This window comes from Psammomys obesus, unplaced genomic scaffold, assembly GCF_907164565.1.
Source record: "Psammomys obesus unplaced genomic scaffold, mPsaObe1.curated_primary_1811, whole genome shotgun sequence".
In the NCBI taxonomy this organism is placed as follows: domain Eukaryota; kingdom Metazoa; phylum Chordata; class Mammalia; order Rodentia; family Muridae; genus Psammomys; species Psammomys obesus.
The window spans coordinates 26,347,503-26,363,504 of record NW_026592890.1 but is presented as its reverse complement, the minus strand read 5'-3'; the positions used below and the strand labels follow the sequence as shown (position 1 = coordinate 26,363,504).

The window sequence follows — 16,002 nt, the reverse complement described above, 5'->3', positions numbered from 1 at the left end:
TATATATATATATATATATATATATATATATATATATATATATACACACACACACATATACATACACATATAAATAAAAAGAGGATTTGTTAGAGTGACTTACAGTCTGTGGTCTGGCTAGTACAGCAATGGCTAGCTCCCAGCAGAAAAGCAAAGAACCCAGTAATTGTTCCACCCATGAGACTAGGTGTCTCAGATAGTCTTTGATCTATGCTACAGTCACAGAGAACTAAGTTCCAATAATACCAAAGAAAAGCCTCAACAGCAGGGTAGATGAACTTGCCAGCAAGAGTGAGGGAAAGTAAATAAAAGGCAAAAGCTTCCTTCTTCCACGTCCTGTTGTGTCAGGAGCCTCCAGAAGGTTCGGCCCATATTTATAGTGGTTTTTCTGACCTCAAGAGATCAAGATTTAGGGTAGTTCTTCCCTAATAATAATAATAATCCAACTAAGAAAAATCCTTCACAGGTGTGTCCAGCTGTTTGGATTTTAGTTAATGCCAGATTTAGGATTCTTAACCAACACAAGACTTTGCTAAATACGTAATGTACCTCTAGAAAAAATAAGAATGCACATGCATGGAATCCTATGGGCCTGAAATTTCTAGAGCAAATGGTCTAGAGAAGAATTATTTATATTTTTGAAGTAACCATTCCTACCCAATAATTCATTAACTTAGAGTCAGGGACAATTGGAATGAGGCTGTTTGGACTAGATGGCTATTCTTTCTTGGACTGTGTTACTTTGAAAGTTTGTTGTGAAATATTATTCTCATCTCACTTCACACATGGTGGTAACTTCTCTTTTCATTTACCAGATCTCAGTTTTCCATTCGTCTGAAAACCCGTTCCTCACATGGGATGATTTTCTATGTCTCAGACCAAGAAGAGAATGATTTCATGACTCTGTTCTTGGCCCATGGTCGCTTGGTCTTCATGTTTAATGTTGGCCACAAGAAACTGAAGATTAGAAGCCAGGAGAAATACAATGACGGAGTGTGGCATGATGTAAGTTGAGTGCAGAAAATAGCACTGTCAGCAAAAATTGGCCACTGCCCAGAGGATTAACACCAGATACACACCACTGGCCTGATAGGAATACCTGTGTTAAAATGCTGAGGCTATGTACTCAGAGCTCAATTTAAAGAACTTACTGATTGTTTTAAAAAATCTGGAACCATATTTTTAAATATCTGGATTCTAATGAATTTTTCACTTTCCCCACTCATCAGCAAGCTAGGTTCATAATTTTTGACAACTATTACTGACTCTATATTTCAAACTGTAATCATTGGAGGAGATGCAAAGTGAGTAAATCATTGGGAAGCCAGGGAGAACCTAGGTACTAGAGGTACCAGTGGGTATGGGATGCCAAGAATGCCCTGTACAAGATGTGCTGCAACTAACTGTAGAATGTGGCCAGTCAGCTAGGAAGAGCTTCCTAAAGAACCAGGCCAAAAATACATCATGGGCGCAGAAATGAAACTGAAAGTGTGAAGTCATTCAGTCTAGAGATAAGAACATAGATGACAGGCTGGAGAGATGCCTCAGTGGTTAAGAGCACTGGCTGCTCTTCCAGAAGACCCAGGTTAAATTCCCAGCACTCACATGGCAGCTCACAACTGTCTTATATTATATATATATAATATTACAGTATATTAATATTGATATTATAAGAATATAATATTTTATATATAATATATAATATTATAGTCTTATATAATAAGAATTATTATGCAATCTTATTATATAATTATTATATAATCTTATATTATATATTATATGCTATATATTATTATATAGTATATATATTATATATATAGTATATATAATAATATATAAATAAATGTCTAATAAATAAATATATAAATATATTATAATATATATAATATATATAGCAATAAAGACATCTGCTTTAGGGCAAAGATTCAAGGAATAAAGTTTCTGACATACCAACAACAAGACAAAAGGCTACTGAGGAGAAGAAAGAAAGAACACTCCTGACTTCAAAGATGGCCTCACATTTTTGAGAACTTTCTTTACCCTCCCACAGCATTGCACCACCAGGTTTGGGAGCGTGGACAACACAGCCTTCACCACAGTTTGGGGTCGTGCCTGCAACAAGCTGTTTTCCTCCTCTCTATCCAGGTGATATTTATTCGGGAAAAGAGCAGTGGCCGACTGGTCATTGACGGTCTACGAGTGCTAGAAGAAAGCCTTCCTCCTAGTGGGGCTGCCTGGAAAATCAAGGGTCCCATTTACTTGGGAGGAGTGGCTCCTGGGAGAGCTGTGAAAAACATCCAGGTAAGCCAGCCGTGACAAGGCTGAGCCACTGCCCCTTGAACCTGATGATCACTGATTCCAGGTCCTCATTTTGTAGAGTCGGAGCCTGGAAAAAGGGAGAAGAGCATCCCAGGTTGTCCTGTGGGATTCCTGTCTTCCCTGGGGCATTTTGATTTTAAAAGGGAAGTGAGATGAAAAGGTTTAATAGATATAAAGTGTCATGAAACTTATGTCTCCAGGAGGTCCACAAGTACCTGAGATTTTTAGTGTAAAGCTACATTAACACCAGAGATAAAAAAAAAAAAAAAAAAAGACCAGAGATCAAGTCATTCCACTATGTTACTGAGTGTGAAGGGGGGAAAAAAAACAAACTTCAGCTCACCTAAATTCAGTTTCAGTTATTTTTTTCTCACATAAAATTTCTAAATATGCACAGAATGTGAGTGTAAGTGCAAGAATTGAGACTATAAAGAGCCATTTTCATCAAATTATAACTATCGAATGTTTTTAAGGTGCTTCTCAATGAAAGGGAAGTATCAAAGGACTTAATTTATCTTGAACACAAACACAGATTCGATTTTGTCGAAGTTTCAATACATTAAGATCCATTGGCATCTGTAGGTAGAAAGGGCGATTCACCTTATAATTAGACTTACGTAAACAGCCCCAGTTTCATTGCAATCATTTTCACTGTTTCCAAATGTGGTAGAAAAACAAACAAACAACACAAAAGAAAACATAATTTCTAAAGTGAGCCAAATGCCATGTCCTGTAGTATGAAGTACAAGCTAATGAAGCCAGATCGGCAAGCTTCCTACTGTTTGCACAGAGCTTTCATCCACAGCCATGATCTCAGGCCCAGCTGTCGTTCCTGAATGGAAATGAATGGTTATACTAACAGTTGTCAGCTGGGAAACCACAGTTGCAACTTATTTTGTCACAGTCTCTGGGAACATATTTCCATTCGTAGTTACTACACGCTGACGTTATGAAGTACAAAATTCCAGCTGCTATGAATTAGTTAAAAGTAACTATCAGGAGCAATACTGATCATTCAAAAAGCTAAAATAAACAAGGGGTGGCTTTGTTCCTCTTGAGATTCACCCCTTTGCTTTCCCATGGTACACCTGAGTGCTGAGCAAGGGAATTTTAAGTAAACTTCTTCTTCCTCTTTCAGATTAACTCTGTCTACAGCTTCAGTGGCTGCCTTGGCAATCTACAGCTCAATGGTGCCTCCATCACCTCTGCCTCTCAAACATTTAGCGTGACGCCTTGCTTTGAAGGGCCAATGGAAACAGGAACTTACTTTTCCACAGAAGGAGGCTATGTGGTTCTAGGTAAATTGACTGTTGTGGTGTGGATATGGCTGGCCCCACCTAAACTTGTAAAACAAGTTAAAGCTTGATCCCCAAGGGCTGGTGAGAGGGAACTCGGTCATTCAAAACGTTAAGGAAGGCTGTTCTTGTGGGAGTGAGTTCTTCTCTGAAGACCACACTGGTCACCATCCAAGTGAGTTGTTATAAAGAAACTTGGGCCCCCGTCCTCTCTCACTGTGCACGCACATCCACGCGACCTTCCCCTTCTGCAGGGAGAGCCTCAGCAAATGTTGCCGCCGTGCTCCTGCACGTAATCCCAGCCTCCAGGACCGTTAGCCAAATAAGCCTCCTTTCTTTCTAAATCAACCAGTGTTGGGTGTTCTGCTGTAGCAAACAGAGCAGACTGAGACGACCGTGCTGAAAGCGCGAGTCCTGAAGTGCTGGATGTGGCTAACAGAGAATTTTCAGCCCGCTGTTAAAACTTAATAACGCCAAGCTCATCCCTGTAAAATGACCTCTTTCCTCAAGGACCACTGCTAGCCCCTTTACTGTTTCAAACCAAATGCATAGCATCAATCCTTTTTTTGCTTCCCCTGGCCAAACTTCTGGGTGCAGACCGTCTCGACACAGACCTTCCTGCACTGTTGTGTCTGGTCTTAGCCGTCTTACTCCTCTAAGTTTTCTTGTTTGCCCGTATGCGTTTGTCCCCACTGAAGAAAAGTATACCCCGCCCCCTGCTCTGAAACCCTCTGCAACACTCTCCTTTGGAGATCTTATTCTGAGGATCTCCTCCCAGCCATTACTGCCCTGCTCATGCAGTCAGCAGCGTACTGGATGATAGACTGTACCCGTTCCTAAGCCAAAAGAAATCCTAGGAGCCTGTACACAGCCACCACCTCAACCACAGCAACAAACATCTTAAGTGTGAAGGATGAGCCCTTCTTAGTGATTGGGAAGGGGGGGGGCACATAAGTTCAGGTGCCAGAAGAATGTATCTGATCCCCTGGAGCTGAACTTACAGACGGTTGCAAGCTGCCCAAAGTTAGCGCTCGGAACTGAACTCAGATCCTTTGGAAGAGTAGCATATACTCCCGAGCCACCTCTCCAGCCCCACAGCTATTCTTTTTCTCTCTATTTTTTTTTTTTATGGACTGATTTTATGTGTGAGTGTTTGCCTGCATGTATGTTTCTGCACTACATGCATGCCTGGTGCCCACAAAATCCAGAAGAGGGTGCTAGCTAGGTCTCTTAGGATGAGATGGTTGTGAGTCACTGTGTGCATGCTGGAAATCGAACCCGGTTCTCTGAAAGAGCAGCCAGTGCTCTTAATCACTGAGCACAGCTGCTTTTAATAAGCAAGATCTTAGGTCACCGCAGTAACAGTTTCTAAATATTAGCACGTACCGGTTAATTTTGAAGCTAAAACTGTTTTCAAATAGTTAATCAGAGCTCTTCCTGAATGACAACAAAATAAAGTCCATCTTCCAAATTTGCACACTGGAGCCCCTCCAGGCAAGGCTCCCCACCTTCCCCATGGAGCAGCCAGGCATCCCCATAGAATCATCTGGGTTCCTTCCTGGGGCTCTCCAAGTTTTCCAGCCTCTGTTCGTGGCTTCAGATTACAGTCCCTGTCCAGACTTTCCTGTCTTCCTTTCTTTTTAAATTGTATGTCTTCAGGTTCTATCCTTTGCCCAAACTGCCCTGCCTTCCTCACTTTTTATTTAGTATTGGGGGGGGGGGTATGTCTGTGTGTGTGGTGATGGTAGGTGCATGCCATAGCACATGTGTGAGATCAGAGGACAATTTTGTGGAGTTGGTTCTCTCCTTCCATCTTTACATGAGTTCCAAAGATGGAACTCAGGTCAGCTGACTTGTACAACAAGTGCTTTACCTCCTGACCTACCCTTCCTGCCCCTCCCCTCTCTTTTTTTTATTATCATTTATTACAATTTATTCAATTTGTATCCTGGCTGTGGCCCCTTCCTCGTCTCCTCCCAGTCCCACCCTCCCTTCCTCTTCTCCCCCTATGCCCCTCTCCTAGTCCACTGATAGGGGAGGTCCTCCTCCCTTCCATCTGACCCTAGCCTATCAGGTCTCATCAGGACTGGCTGCATTGTCTTCCTCTGTAAAGGAGTAAAAGGTGCTGCTAGCTAGAATGCTGCTTCCCCGGAACTCTCACAGCATACGGAGTACTTAAGAGTGTTCTGTCCTCATAAAATCACACCACAGCTGGGAAATTTTACTTTGCTCTTTTGGGTAATTTCCATTTCCCTTTGCAGACGAGTCCTTCAATATTGGGTTAAAGTTTGAAATTGCATTTGAAGTCCGTCCCCGGAGCAGTTCTGGAACCCTGGTTCATGGCCACAGTGTCAACGGGGAGTACCTGAATGTGCACATGAAAAACGGGCAGGTAAGTATCCTGAGAGTTAGCAGTCTATCTCATCTAACCTTGAATGCTAGTGTAAAGCAGCAGGTGTACCATACAGAATTATTTCATCAATCTTTCTAATGGAAAAAGAGGGAAATTGAACTTGAGATTTGAGTGTGTGCAAGGCATGTGTTCACATTCATGTAGTGTGAGTTGATTAGGACAGGGTCATGAAAATATGGCAAAGCTACCAGAAAATCACCAATAACAGCATGACAGTTTAATAAAATAAGTAGAAAAAAAAAGCTTTTCAGCAAATGAAAAGCAAAAATATATCCACTTTCCAACATCCACAAATGTAAAAGCATCTTTCTAAGTATTTAAATGCTTATCACAGGTGTGTGTGTGTGTGTGTGTGTGTGTGTGTATAGGCACATAAATGTGAGTTAACTCAGTAACTAAGTTTGTACTATGTTTTAAAAGGCACATTCACCCTAAGATATTACTAAGTAATATTCAGGAAAGTATTGAAATAAGTTTAGAGGAAAAGGAATATTTTCATTATGGCTCAAACAATATAGCCAAGGTTTACCTTGATTCTAATACATGTAATGAAGCCATAAAAAAACAAAACTAGCTGTCATATTTATGTGTGTATATATTATATATCATATAAGCATTGTATTATATCAGAATTATATAACATATTTGTATATAATATATGCTATATGTATTTTACATATACATTGGTTAGTAGATATTGGGCACTAAAAGATTTATGCGAGTGAGCCGACTTAGCCCTCATATGCTCTCAAGCACATGTGTAATATTATCTTATTTTACATCAGAGAAAAATGGGGCAGAAAGAAGATAAATGTGAGCTCTGTAGTTCGGCTTGAAAGTTCGTTCTCTTTGAGAGTATCTTTTACTTTTCCATTTTTGACTGAAAAAAAAATTTCATTCAGTATAGTTTGATCATGTTTTTCTTCAACTTCTCCCTGGATCCTTCCAACCTCCCTACCCACCTACTTTTATATTTCTTTCTCTCTCCTCTCTCTCTGCTATATATATGTAGAAGATATTTTTGTTGGCATTGTTTCTATTTTCGGCCATGCCTTTTTCTTCTTTCATTGTTACATATGGATTTATTTATTTACTACAATTTATTCACTTTGTATCCAGACAGTAGCCCCTCTATGTCCTCCCAGTCCCACTCACCCTCCCTCTTCTCCCCCTAGAGGACCTCCTCCCCTTCTATCTGACCCTAGCCTAGCAAGTCTCATCAGGTCTGGCTGCATCATCTTCCTCTGTGGCCTGCACCTACCAGAGGGAGGTGATCAAAGAGCCAGCCACTGACTTCATGTCAGAGACAGCCCCTGCCCCCCCTTACTAGGGAACCCAACTGGATACTGAGCAGCCCATGGGCTTCCTCTCAGCAGGGGTCTAGGTCCTCTCCATGCATGATCCTTGGTTGGTGCATCAGTCTCTTCAGGACCCTGGGCCCAGATTTTTTGGTTCTGTTGGTCTCATTGGAGAGTTCCTGTCCCCTTCAGATCTTTCTATTTCCCCTTCCTTCGTAAGAGTCCCTGCACTCTGCCCAAAGTTTGGCTATGAGTGTCAGTATCTCTTTCCATACCCTAATGGGTGGAGTCTTTCAGAGGCCCCCTGTGGAAGGCTCCTGTCCTGTTCCTTGTCTTCTCCTACTTCCGATGTCTATCCTGTTTGCCCTTCTGAGTGAGGTTTCAGCCTCTTCCCTAGGGTCCTCTTTGTTGTTTAGCTTCTTTAAGACTATAAATTTTAGTATGTTTATCCTATATTATATGGCTAATAGCAACTTACAAGTGAGTGTATACCACATGTATCTTTCTGCTTCTGGGTTATCTCACTCAGGATGATCTTTTCTAGTTCCCACCATTTGCCTGCAAATTTCATGATTTCCTTGTTTTTAATTGCTGAGTAAAAAAAAAAAAAAAAAGCCAAAAAACAAGCAAAATAAGACAGAAACTCCACAAAAGTATGTTGTAGCCAACTACTCCTGAGGACCAGGCCTGCCCTGGAATGTCTTCAGGTTCTCAACCTGCTTTTCGTAAACAAACACACTCTATAAACTAAGTAAAATTGAGAGAACTATTTTAATTACAATAGTTTAAGTTAAAAACATTAAACTATTTCTATCACCTATCAAAGAGTGACCTCTGGTGTTCACATTGCAAATGTAAGCATGAATTGGTATTTATCCAAAGCATTGCTTCTCTGTGGCAAATCAGTTATAAAACTCGTTTTTACCCTTGTGATGAGAAATTAAACTAATCACATAACATGCCTCATCTTGGCAGGTCATAGTGAAAGTCAACAACGGTGTCAGAGACTTCTCTACCTCAGTAACTCCCAAGCAGAATCTCTGTGATGGCAGATGGCACCGAATTACAGGTGAAAAACTCGGAGTGTCCTGGGCATACTGTACAAGCCTGAGCCTGCACATGGGTGGGGATCCGGGGGCGACAGCAGATGATGGCATGGAAGGACTCAGACCTTACTTGACACATAATGAATGCTAAGAAAAGAGAATAAAGTATCATCAGACTAAGATGTGTTCATTGAACGCATGAAGATGAATGCTGCCAAAAAGAGCTCTAAAGTATAAGACATGAAATTTTTGGAGCAAAAAAATAGAAGTACAGTCCAACGGTCCCCTTTTCTAAGGGAAGTGTCCCCACAATTGCTTGATTAGTTGTTCTTAGACATTACTGTTGCTTTCAATGATAGAGAAGTATGGGGATTTTTATTCTGGAATGTACTGATGTTGGACAAATTATTTCATTTCATGTAAAAAGTACCCCAGTACCCCGTATGACCACTCTTTGTCCTGTTTTTCAGTTATTAGAGACTCAAACGTGGTTCAATTGGATGTAGATTCAGAAGTGAACCACGTGGTTGGACCACTGAATCCAAAGCCAGTTGATCACAGGGAGCCTGTGTTTGTTGGAGGCGTCCCAGGTAAGCATCTGGGAAGGTCCAAGCTTCCAAATCCAGAAGGACCCAGTCAGCTCTCACAATCGTTATTACATTAAGAATTGAGCTATAATATTTTCATAACGCACCTAATAAGTCAAAGGGTTTTATATGCGAAGGTTCTTAATAGAAAAGAGCAGCAAAGTGCTGAATTTGATCTTATCACACACACACACACACACACACACACACACAAAGAGTAATGAACCGAAACTCATAAACTCCTCAATCAAGATTAATAGCACATAAAATCAGCACGTTCACCAGCAGATACCATTTCATCTTGCTATTTGCTTTTCTCTCTTCCCTTCCTTCTCCTTTAAATATCCTCAACAAATACACAAACGCTGCAGAGAAAGCTTATTTGTGAATGAAAGTGCTATAGGACCTGAGAACTTCGGGTGTCAAAGGTTACTGACAACTATTCCCCTTACACAATAAGGAAAGAATGTATAGGGTTAGTCTGTATAGTGAAAACAGTTGTAGACAATAAGTTATGTTTGTTGCTCTCATGGAATGGCATTCCCTAAGAGCGGTTTCCAGGTACCATTCTATAAAGAGCTGCCAAAATGGCATCTAATTCAGGATACTGAGAAGACACTGTGGGCCCTCTACAATTGCTTTATGCTCCTAGAACAAAGACCATTATCTTAGGTTGAACATGACTGTTTTTATGTATTTCTCTAACTTGGAAAAGTTCAAAGTAAGAGTGGAGAGGGTGTTATAAGATGGAGATATTTAAGCTTTTTACCTGGAATTTTGTGAGAATCTTAATAATCTAACTAGATTTTTTTTTTTTACTATGTCACATAAAGATAGTCAGTAGTTTAAAAAAAGAAAAATATACAGATAAAAACAAGCATCTCACATTGTGTACTCTCAAAACAGTAGTAGCCAAGTAACTTCTTTTCTTTCTATGCTGGTATTTTTAGATACCAGCTGTGGTGGTATCTAAATATACATAGGCTTATATATTTGAATGCTTAGTTGCCGGGAAATGGAACTATTTGAGAAGGATTAGAAGATGTGACCCTGTTGGAGGAAGTGTGCCACTAGGGGTGGACTCTGAGTTTTTAAAAGCCCATGCCAGGCCCACTCTGCGTGCTACCATCCTTCCCACCATTATGAGAATGAACTAAGTCTCTGAAACTGTAAGCAAGCCCCCAATTAAATGCTGTCTTTCATAAGACATGGTGTCTCTTCCCACTAATCGAACAGTGACTAAGATACCAGCAGTACCAACAATGGTCACTCAGGAGCCAAAAGGCATAGTTAAGACACTCAAAATACAAATCCCCTCTTGGGTTTCCACACAGGTACTCACACCAGTGTTCCCCAGTCCTCTGCCTCTGTTCTGGCTTTGATTCTGAAAGGGACTCTAGGAAAGGCCACCATTGCACCATGTCAGTAACCTGTGAACATTGTCTCATGTCGGTTCTATTTCTCCATTTTGATGCCTTCCTAGAAGTCACGGTGTAGCTTCAACTATTTCACAGGTTTCCAGTGCACACAGGATTAAGCTAAACAAGGTGTGTGCCTGTCCCCTCCCTGCCCTTGCTTGTGGTCTCCCTCTGCTGTCTGAGATTAATATTCAAGGATGTTGTCTTTGCTCCAGATCTTCTCACAAATGCTCAGGGATTCAATTTCTAGTAAATAGTCCTCTCTTCCTTTTTCTTCTAGTACCTTTGCAAGGAACAGCTTCTCCTATTCCTCCAACCTAGACCCTTACTGATCCTTTGGACTTGGCTTTTCCTTCCATCCTTTCTCCCTAGGATACATACCACTGTTGTGAAACTATCTTAGTTACTTTTCTATTATCATGATAAAACATGATAATAGTGGCCAAGGCAATTTATAGTAGAAGGAGTTTATTTAGACTTACATTTCCAGAGAATTACAGTCCTTGAGCTCTCAAAGCCTGCCTCCAGGGACATACCTCCTCCAACAAAGCCACACTTCCTAAACCTCCCAAGCTCAACACCATCACCTGGGGACCATGTATTCAAATACCTGAGACCATGGAAGACATTTTTCATTCAAACCATCACAGGAATTGGCCATAGAACACCGTTGAAGCTAAATGGCACACCACCTTTTGGAAGGGAACAAGACTTCATTCTCCATCCAGTACTCACTGCTAACCATGTGTCCAAGCTCTTGGTGGCAAAACAAGCTTGTCTCCCCAGCGCAAACATTACAGCATTTGTAAGGGACTCTCCTTTACTTTCTGAATCTGGTCCTAGTAAGCTCCAAAGACTGAGTGAACAAGATTCACTGAAAACCAAAACCAGGGCATCCAACACATATATTATATAGAGCTAATTTTTCTAGTGAGCCACCCCAGAGGGACTAGCAACTGTGGTCTGCTCCACCAGCCCACTGCACCACTGAAGCTTTTCACTCCATCTAGGAACCACGCCAGCAAAGGCTGCAGCAAAAGCAATTATAACGTAAGCTGGCTGTGATTAATTCTATCATCCTGAGCTGCTTGAGGTTAATTCCACTAAAATCACATCAGAAACCAGGACATTAAGAACGATAATTAAAGAAATTAAGCATAGATAGAAATCCTCTAAGCCCTGAATTCTCCTGAAATGCCAGTCACTCTTAGGCAACTCACAACTTTGATAACACATTTTCTCATATCCCTGTTTGTTTCCTATGAGTGTGATAAACAAACGCTACTACCAAAACAACTTGGGGAGAAATAGAGGATGTCAAAGGGAGGAACTCAGGCAAAGGCCCTGAGGAATGCTGATTATTGCCTTGCTCCTCCGGGCTCGCTCAGCTGCCTTTTTTATATGAAGCTGGGCCAACTGCCCAGCAGTAGCACTGCCCATCATGGGGTGGGCCCTTGATCATCAATCGCTAATCAGGAAAATATCCCCAAAAAGTTGCCTAAGACTCACCCATCTCATGGAGGCAATTCCACAGTTGATATTTTTTCTTCCCAGATAACTCTAGTTTCTCTCACGTTGACAAAAAATTAGATATCATATCTCACTAAAACGTTAATAAATAGCTGGATGGTGGTGGCTCATGCCTTTAATCCCAACACTTGGGAGAGGAAGGTGGTAATAAAATCTATTTAATTGTTATAGATATATATATGTATATATATATATACACATATATATATACATACATACATACATACACACACAACTTTTCCATATGATAATTTAAAAGTTTAAAGAATTTTTTTTTTGAGACAGGGTTTCTCTTTGTAGCCTTGGCCTGTCCTGGACTTCGGTGTAGACCAGGCTGGCCTCAAACTCACACTAATCCACCTGCCTTTGCCTCCCTGAGTGCTGAGATTTAAGGCGTGTGCCACCACACTTGGCTAAGTTATAGAATCTTTGAGGTTAGTGTAGTCCATTCTCAAGTCTAACCAATCACTATTGAAAGCCCCACATTCTTTTCTATAAAACAGAGTCAAACCTTCATTCGACCTTAGAAACCTTCATTCTAAATTCTCTCTTAAAATTATGTATTGGGGGGATGAAAAAAATGACACAATATTAAAAGTGCTTGGTGCTTAAGCATGAGGACAGAGTTCGGATCCCAGCACCCACTTAAAAGCTTGGTGTTGCCCACAGTGTGCATGTGACCCCCAATACTGCTGCTGAGGGCAGCAGAGCCAGGAGGCTCACTGGGCCTCAACACCTCATTATCATAGCTGGAAAAAAAAGTAGTGTGCTGGAGGAGAGCCCACCTCCAAGAAATAAGGCAGAGAGAGATAACGAAGGACATTTACCACACACCTCTGACTTCCACACACATAGGTGCATAAACACAAAAACAAATGTGTTAATTTTGTTAACCAATTACTTACTACCCTAGGATGCTCTTCTGTCACTACATATAATTAATTTCATGGTACATCATGCAGACCATAATTGCTATATTAATTATTTCCTCCAGATGATTTTCTGCATGGACCAAGGTTGGACAGCTGAGGCAGAATGGAAGCTATGCCCCACTGTTCACAGGATGGCAGGGGGTCTAGAAGGCTCCTCTCCACAGGCTTTCAATCAGTTCTTATTCTGAGGATGAAGTGCACTGGGCAGGCTTTACAAACATGTAGCCAGTGTAGACTGGATACAAATAAAAAGAACTAATCTCTGGGGCCCCTTTCAAATCTAAAACTTTTTTTTCTTTCGTTTTTTCAAGACAGGGTTTTTTTTGTTTTGTTTTGTTTTGTTTTGTTTTCTGTGCAGCCTTGGCTGTCTTGGAACTCACTCTATAGACCAGGCTGGCCTTGATCTCAAAGCTCTGCCTCCTGAGTGCTGGAATCCAAGGCATGTGCCGCCACTGCCTGGCTGGAATCTCAAGCTTTATGGTTACCGTTCTAAAGAGGAAACACTGTTTCCCGTCTTTATTTTCAGTATACAGGTTCTGTGCACGCTGAGTCTACAGGGCATAGAAGATGCAGGATGGCAGCTGCTTGCTGCTCTTTGTTCGGTCCCCTACTTTGTGTTCCTTCCTAGGTTACAGGCTGTGTTTTTCCCCTTTTGTCTGACACTGCTCCTGTAGCTGTGTTTATGATAATGAGCTTTGACTAAATGGATTTTAATTTCATAATATTTATAAGCTAAGTTGCTTTAAATCATATTTCTTCTATCATCCCAACACATCTAATTGTATCTCTACAATTAATGAACACCAGGCTCCTCCTAGACCTAATTACAGTAAGGGAAGAAGGTTCCCTGACAAAGCACCTGTGTCTATACAAAATCTATGCTACTTGCACTTCCCTATTTATAGTTCTTAAGCCTTGCGCTCAGAAAATTAAATTTTACCTCATTTGAATTCATTATTTCCTCATTATATTCTATAAGCTCGGCAAAAGTGTTGAAGCTTAAGGGTGAAGGGTAACGAAGATCGGAATTAAACAGAAGCATTCATTCTGTGCAAAAATGAAAAACGGAAGCTCAAGTTCCTTTCCCCTCCTCAGCAAAACACAGTAAACAAAAAGCGCCTGGGGAAATTAACTCTGAACAGCACCGGTATATCATGAACACTCACTGCTGAGGCCTCATAGGGAACCGACGAATGTCAGCCCTGGAAGACAGCGCAGGATGCACAAGAAAGTGATCACAGAAAAAAAAAAAAAAACAAAAACAAAAAAAAAAACGGCCAGCATTACAATTCCCATGTGTTCTCATTCTTCAAGAGCCGGTGCGGGTCCTGGGAGTCCGATAGGGAACTGAGTGCCATTGCGGACATGGAAATCATTTTGATAGTCTGAGCAATTTTCCAGTTTATACAAAACGGTAATTTTGGAGCTTGGAATTCCCCACACTGAATTCTGTTCTCTCTCTCTCTCTCTCTCTCTCTCACCAGAGTCTCTACTGACGCCGCGTTTGGCTCCCAGCAAACCCTTCACAGGCTGCATCCGCCACTTTGTGATTGACGGGCGCCCAGTGAGCTTCAGTAAAGCAGCTCTGGTCAGCGGCGCCGTGAGCATCAACTCCTGTCCCACGGCCTGACACAGCAGGGCAGGCCGAGGAGAGTTCTCTCCAGCACTGAAATAAACGCAGAATGACGGGGGTGGGAGTGGGGGCCGGAACTCCCTCTCCCTACAGAAGCTCTTACCTGGTTGAAGGGGATTTCAATAAATCGGAGACCGGCCGCTTCCTATTTCTTATTGGATCCAAAATGTCTAAGCGGACAGCAATTCAAAACGGGGCAGACTTCCTTGAACTGGGAGCCCACGCACATGAGCTGGCATCGCTGCCGCTCCCGCCTCTAACACACAGCGGAAGGGCTTCTAAGTCAGCCATGGTGTGCAAAGCGTGACCACGTTCTCAGGGTCCTCAGTCTTTAAGGAAAGATCGTTCAGCTTAGACCCACATATGTTTGCCCTCAAATACCTTGTTACCTTAGATCTACTGACTCGAGCCCATCCTAACTGAGGTTATCTGTTCTCCCCTTTACAAGAGCGTTTTCCATTTGCAGCAGCTGTACCTGGTTTAGTGACTGCTCTAACAAGCCAGATGAACTGAGTTAGCTCCTCAGCCCCCAGAAGGTTTCAGCAGAGTTGACCTATGACCTCCCAACAAGTGCCATGTGTGCAGTCAGCACTCATGGGGCACATTGGATATATGCACACAATTTTTTTTAAGAAAAATAAATTGTAGTATAATTTAATATTTTTTACAGGGTTAGTATTTCACATTCTTATGATCAGAAAATGGGAATTCCTGACTCATGTACCACACAAAACATGGTGACCTTCTGAGACCAAAGTCTCAACATTTACATGAACTTGAATTGGTTCTAGATGAGATTTCACCTCCCCCCAGACTCAATATGAAAAGGTTTTTTTTTTTTTTTTACGTTTATCTAAGAATAGTATTATCAGTACTTGATACAAAAAAAAAAGGGGGGGGATGTGCTGTTGATCAATTATTCACGAACCCTGCTAGCTCAGAGTCCCTACAAAATGAAGAGTGCCACGGACTGACCCAGCTGGGTCCCACAACCGCGGGAGAATCAGGGTTTTGAATATCAGGTTAGACACAGGTAGGTGAATGACAGTCAGAGGCCACACCGAAGAGTGTTTGATTCTGCTGCAATTTTACTGATGTCAGGCTAATAATTTTATAGTAATTACATAAGTAAACACCTTAAAGTTGGCACGCTTCCCGAAACACTCAGATTTTTACCAAGAATACAAAGTATACATTTTAACTGGAAAGTGTAGCCAAACATAAAGCAGTGCCCACAAGAAATCTTGGCCTAGGAACTTTCTGATCAATGCAAACATGAAAAGAAAAAAAAAAAAACCTCAAACTGCGGTTTCATTATCACTGGCTAGTGAAGGGGAAAGTCAGGAGCTGTAATAGTCCTCCGAGCCAAGTCAAATACCTGCCAAAGTCTTTTTCTACATTAAAGTCTAAATACACCTTGGTCAGCCATCCTCCCATATGTCTTGCTAAAGATTTATAATCTTCCTTAGAAACAAGACGCCAAAGGGAGGCAAGCTCGAGCCTGCTGTATTTTCTTATGCTATCTTTTCCT

General features: G+C 41.5%; 1 protein-coding gene across 1 annotated transcript in view; it reads left to right on the top strand.

The window, feature by feature from the left end:
* The window catches only part of Lama4 (laminin subunit alpha 4), a 146,252-nt gene extending 131,648 nt beyond the window's left edge, over positions 1–14,604 (top strand). Inside the window, exons 32-38 of the mRNA XM_055616170.1 lie at positions 816–1,005; positions 2,146–2,301; positions 3,458–3,617; positions 5,876–6,006; positions 8,301–8,394; positions 8,842–8,961; positions 14,323–14,604. Coding sequence (XP_055472145.1) covers positions 816–1,005; positions 2,146–2,301; positions 3,458–3,617; positions 5,876–6,006; positions 8,301–8,394; positions 8,842–8,961; positions 14,323–14,468 — 997 coding nt within the window. The 3' untranslated portion in view covers positions 14,469–14,604. The remainder of the gene's footprint in view (positions 1–815; positions 1,006–2,145; positions 2,302–3,457; positions 3,618–5,875; positions 6,007–8,300; positions 8,395–8,841; positions 8,962–14,322) is intronic.
* Positions 14,605–16,002: the final 1,398 nt, after the last annotated feature.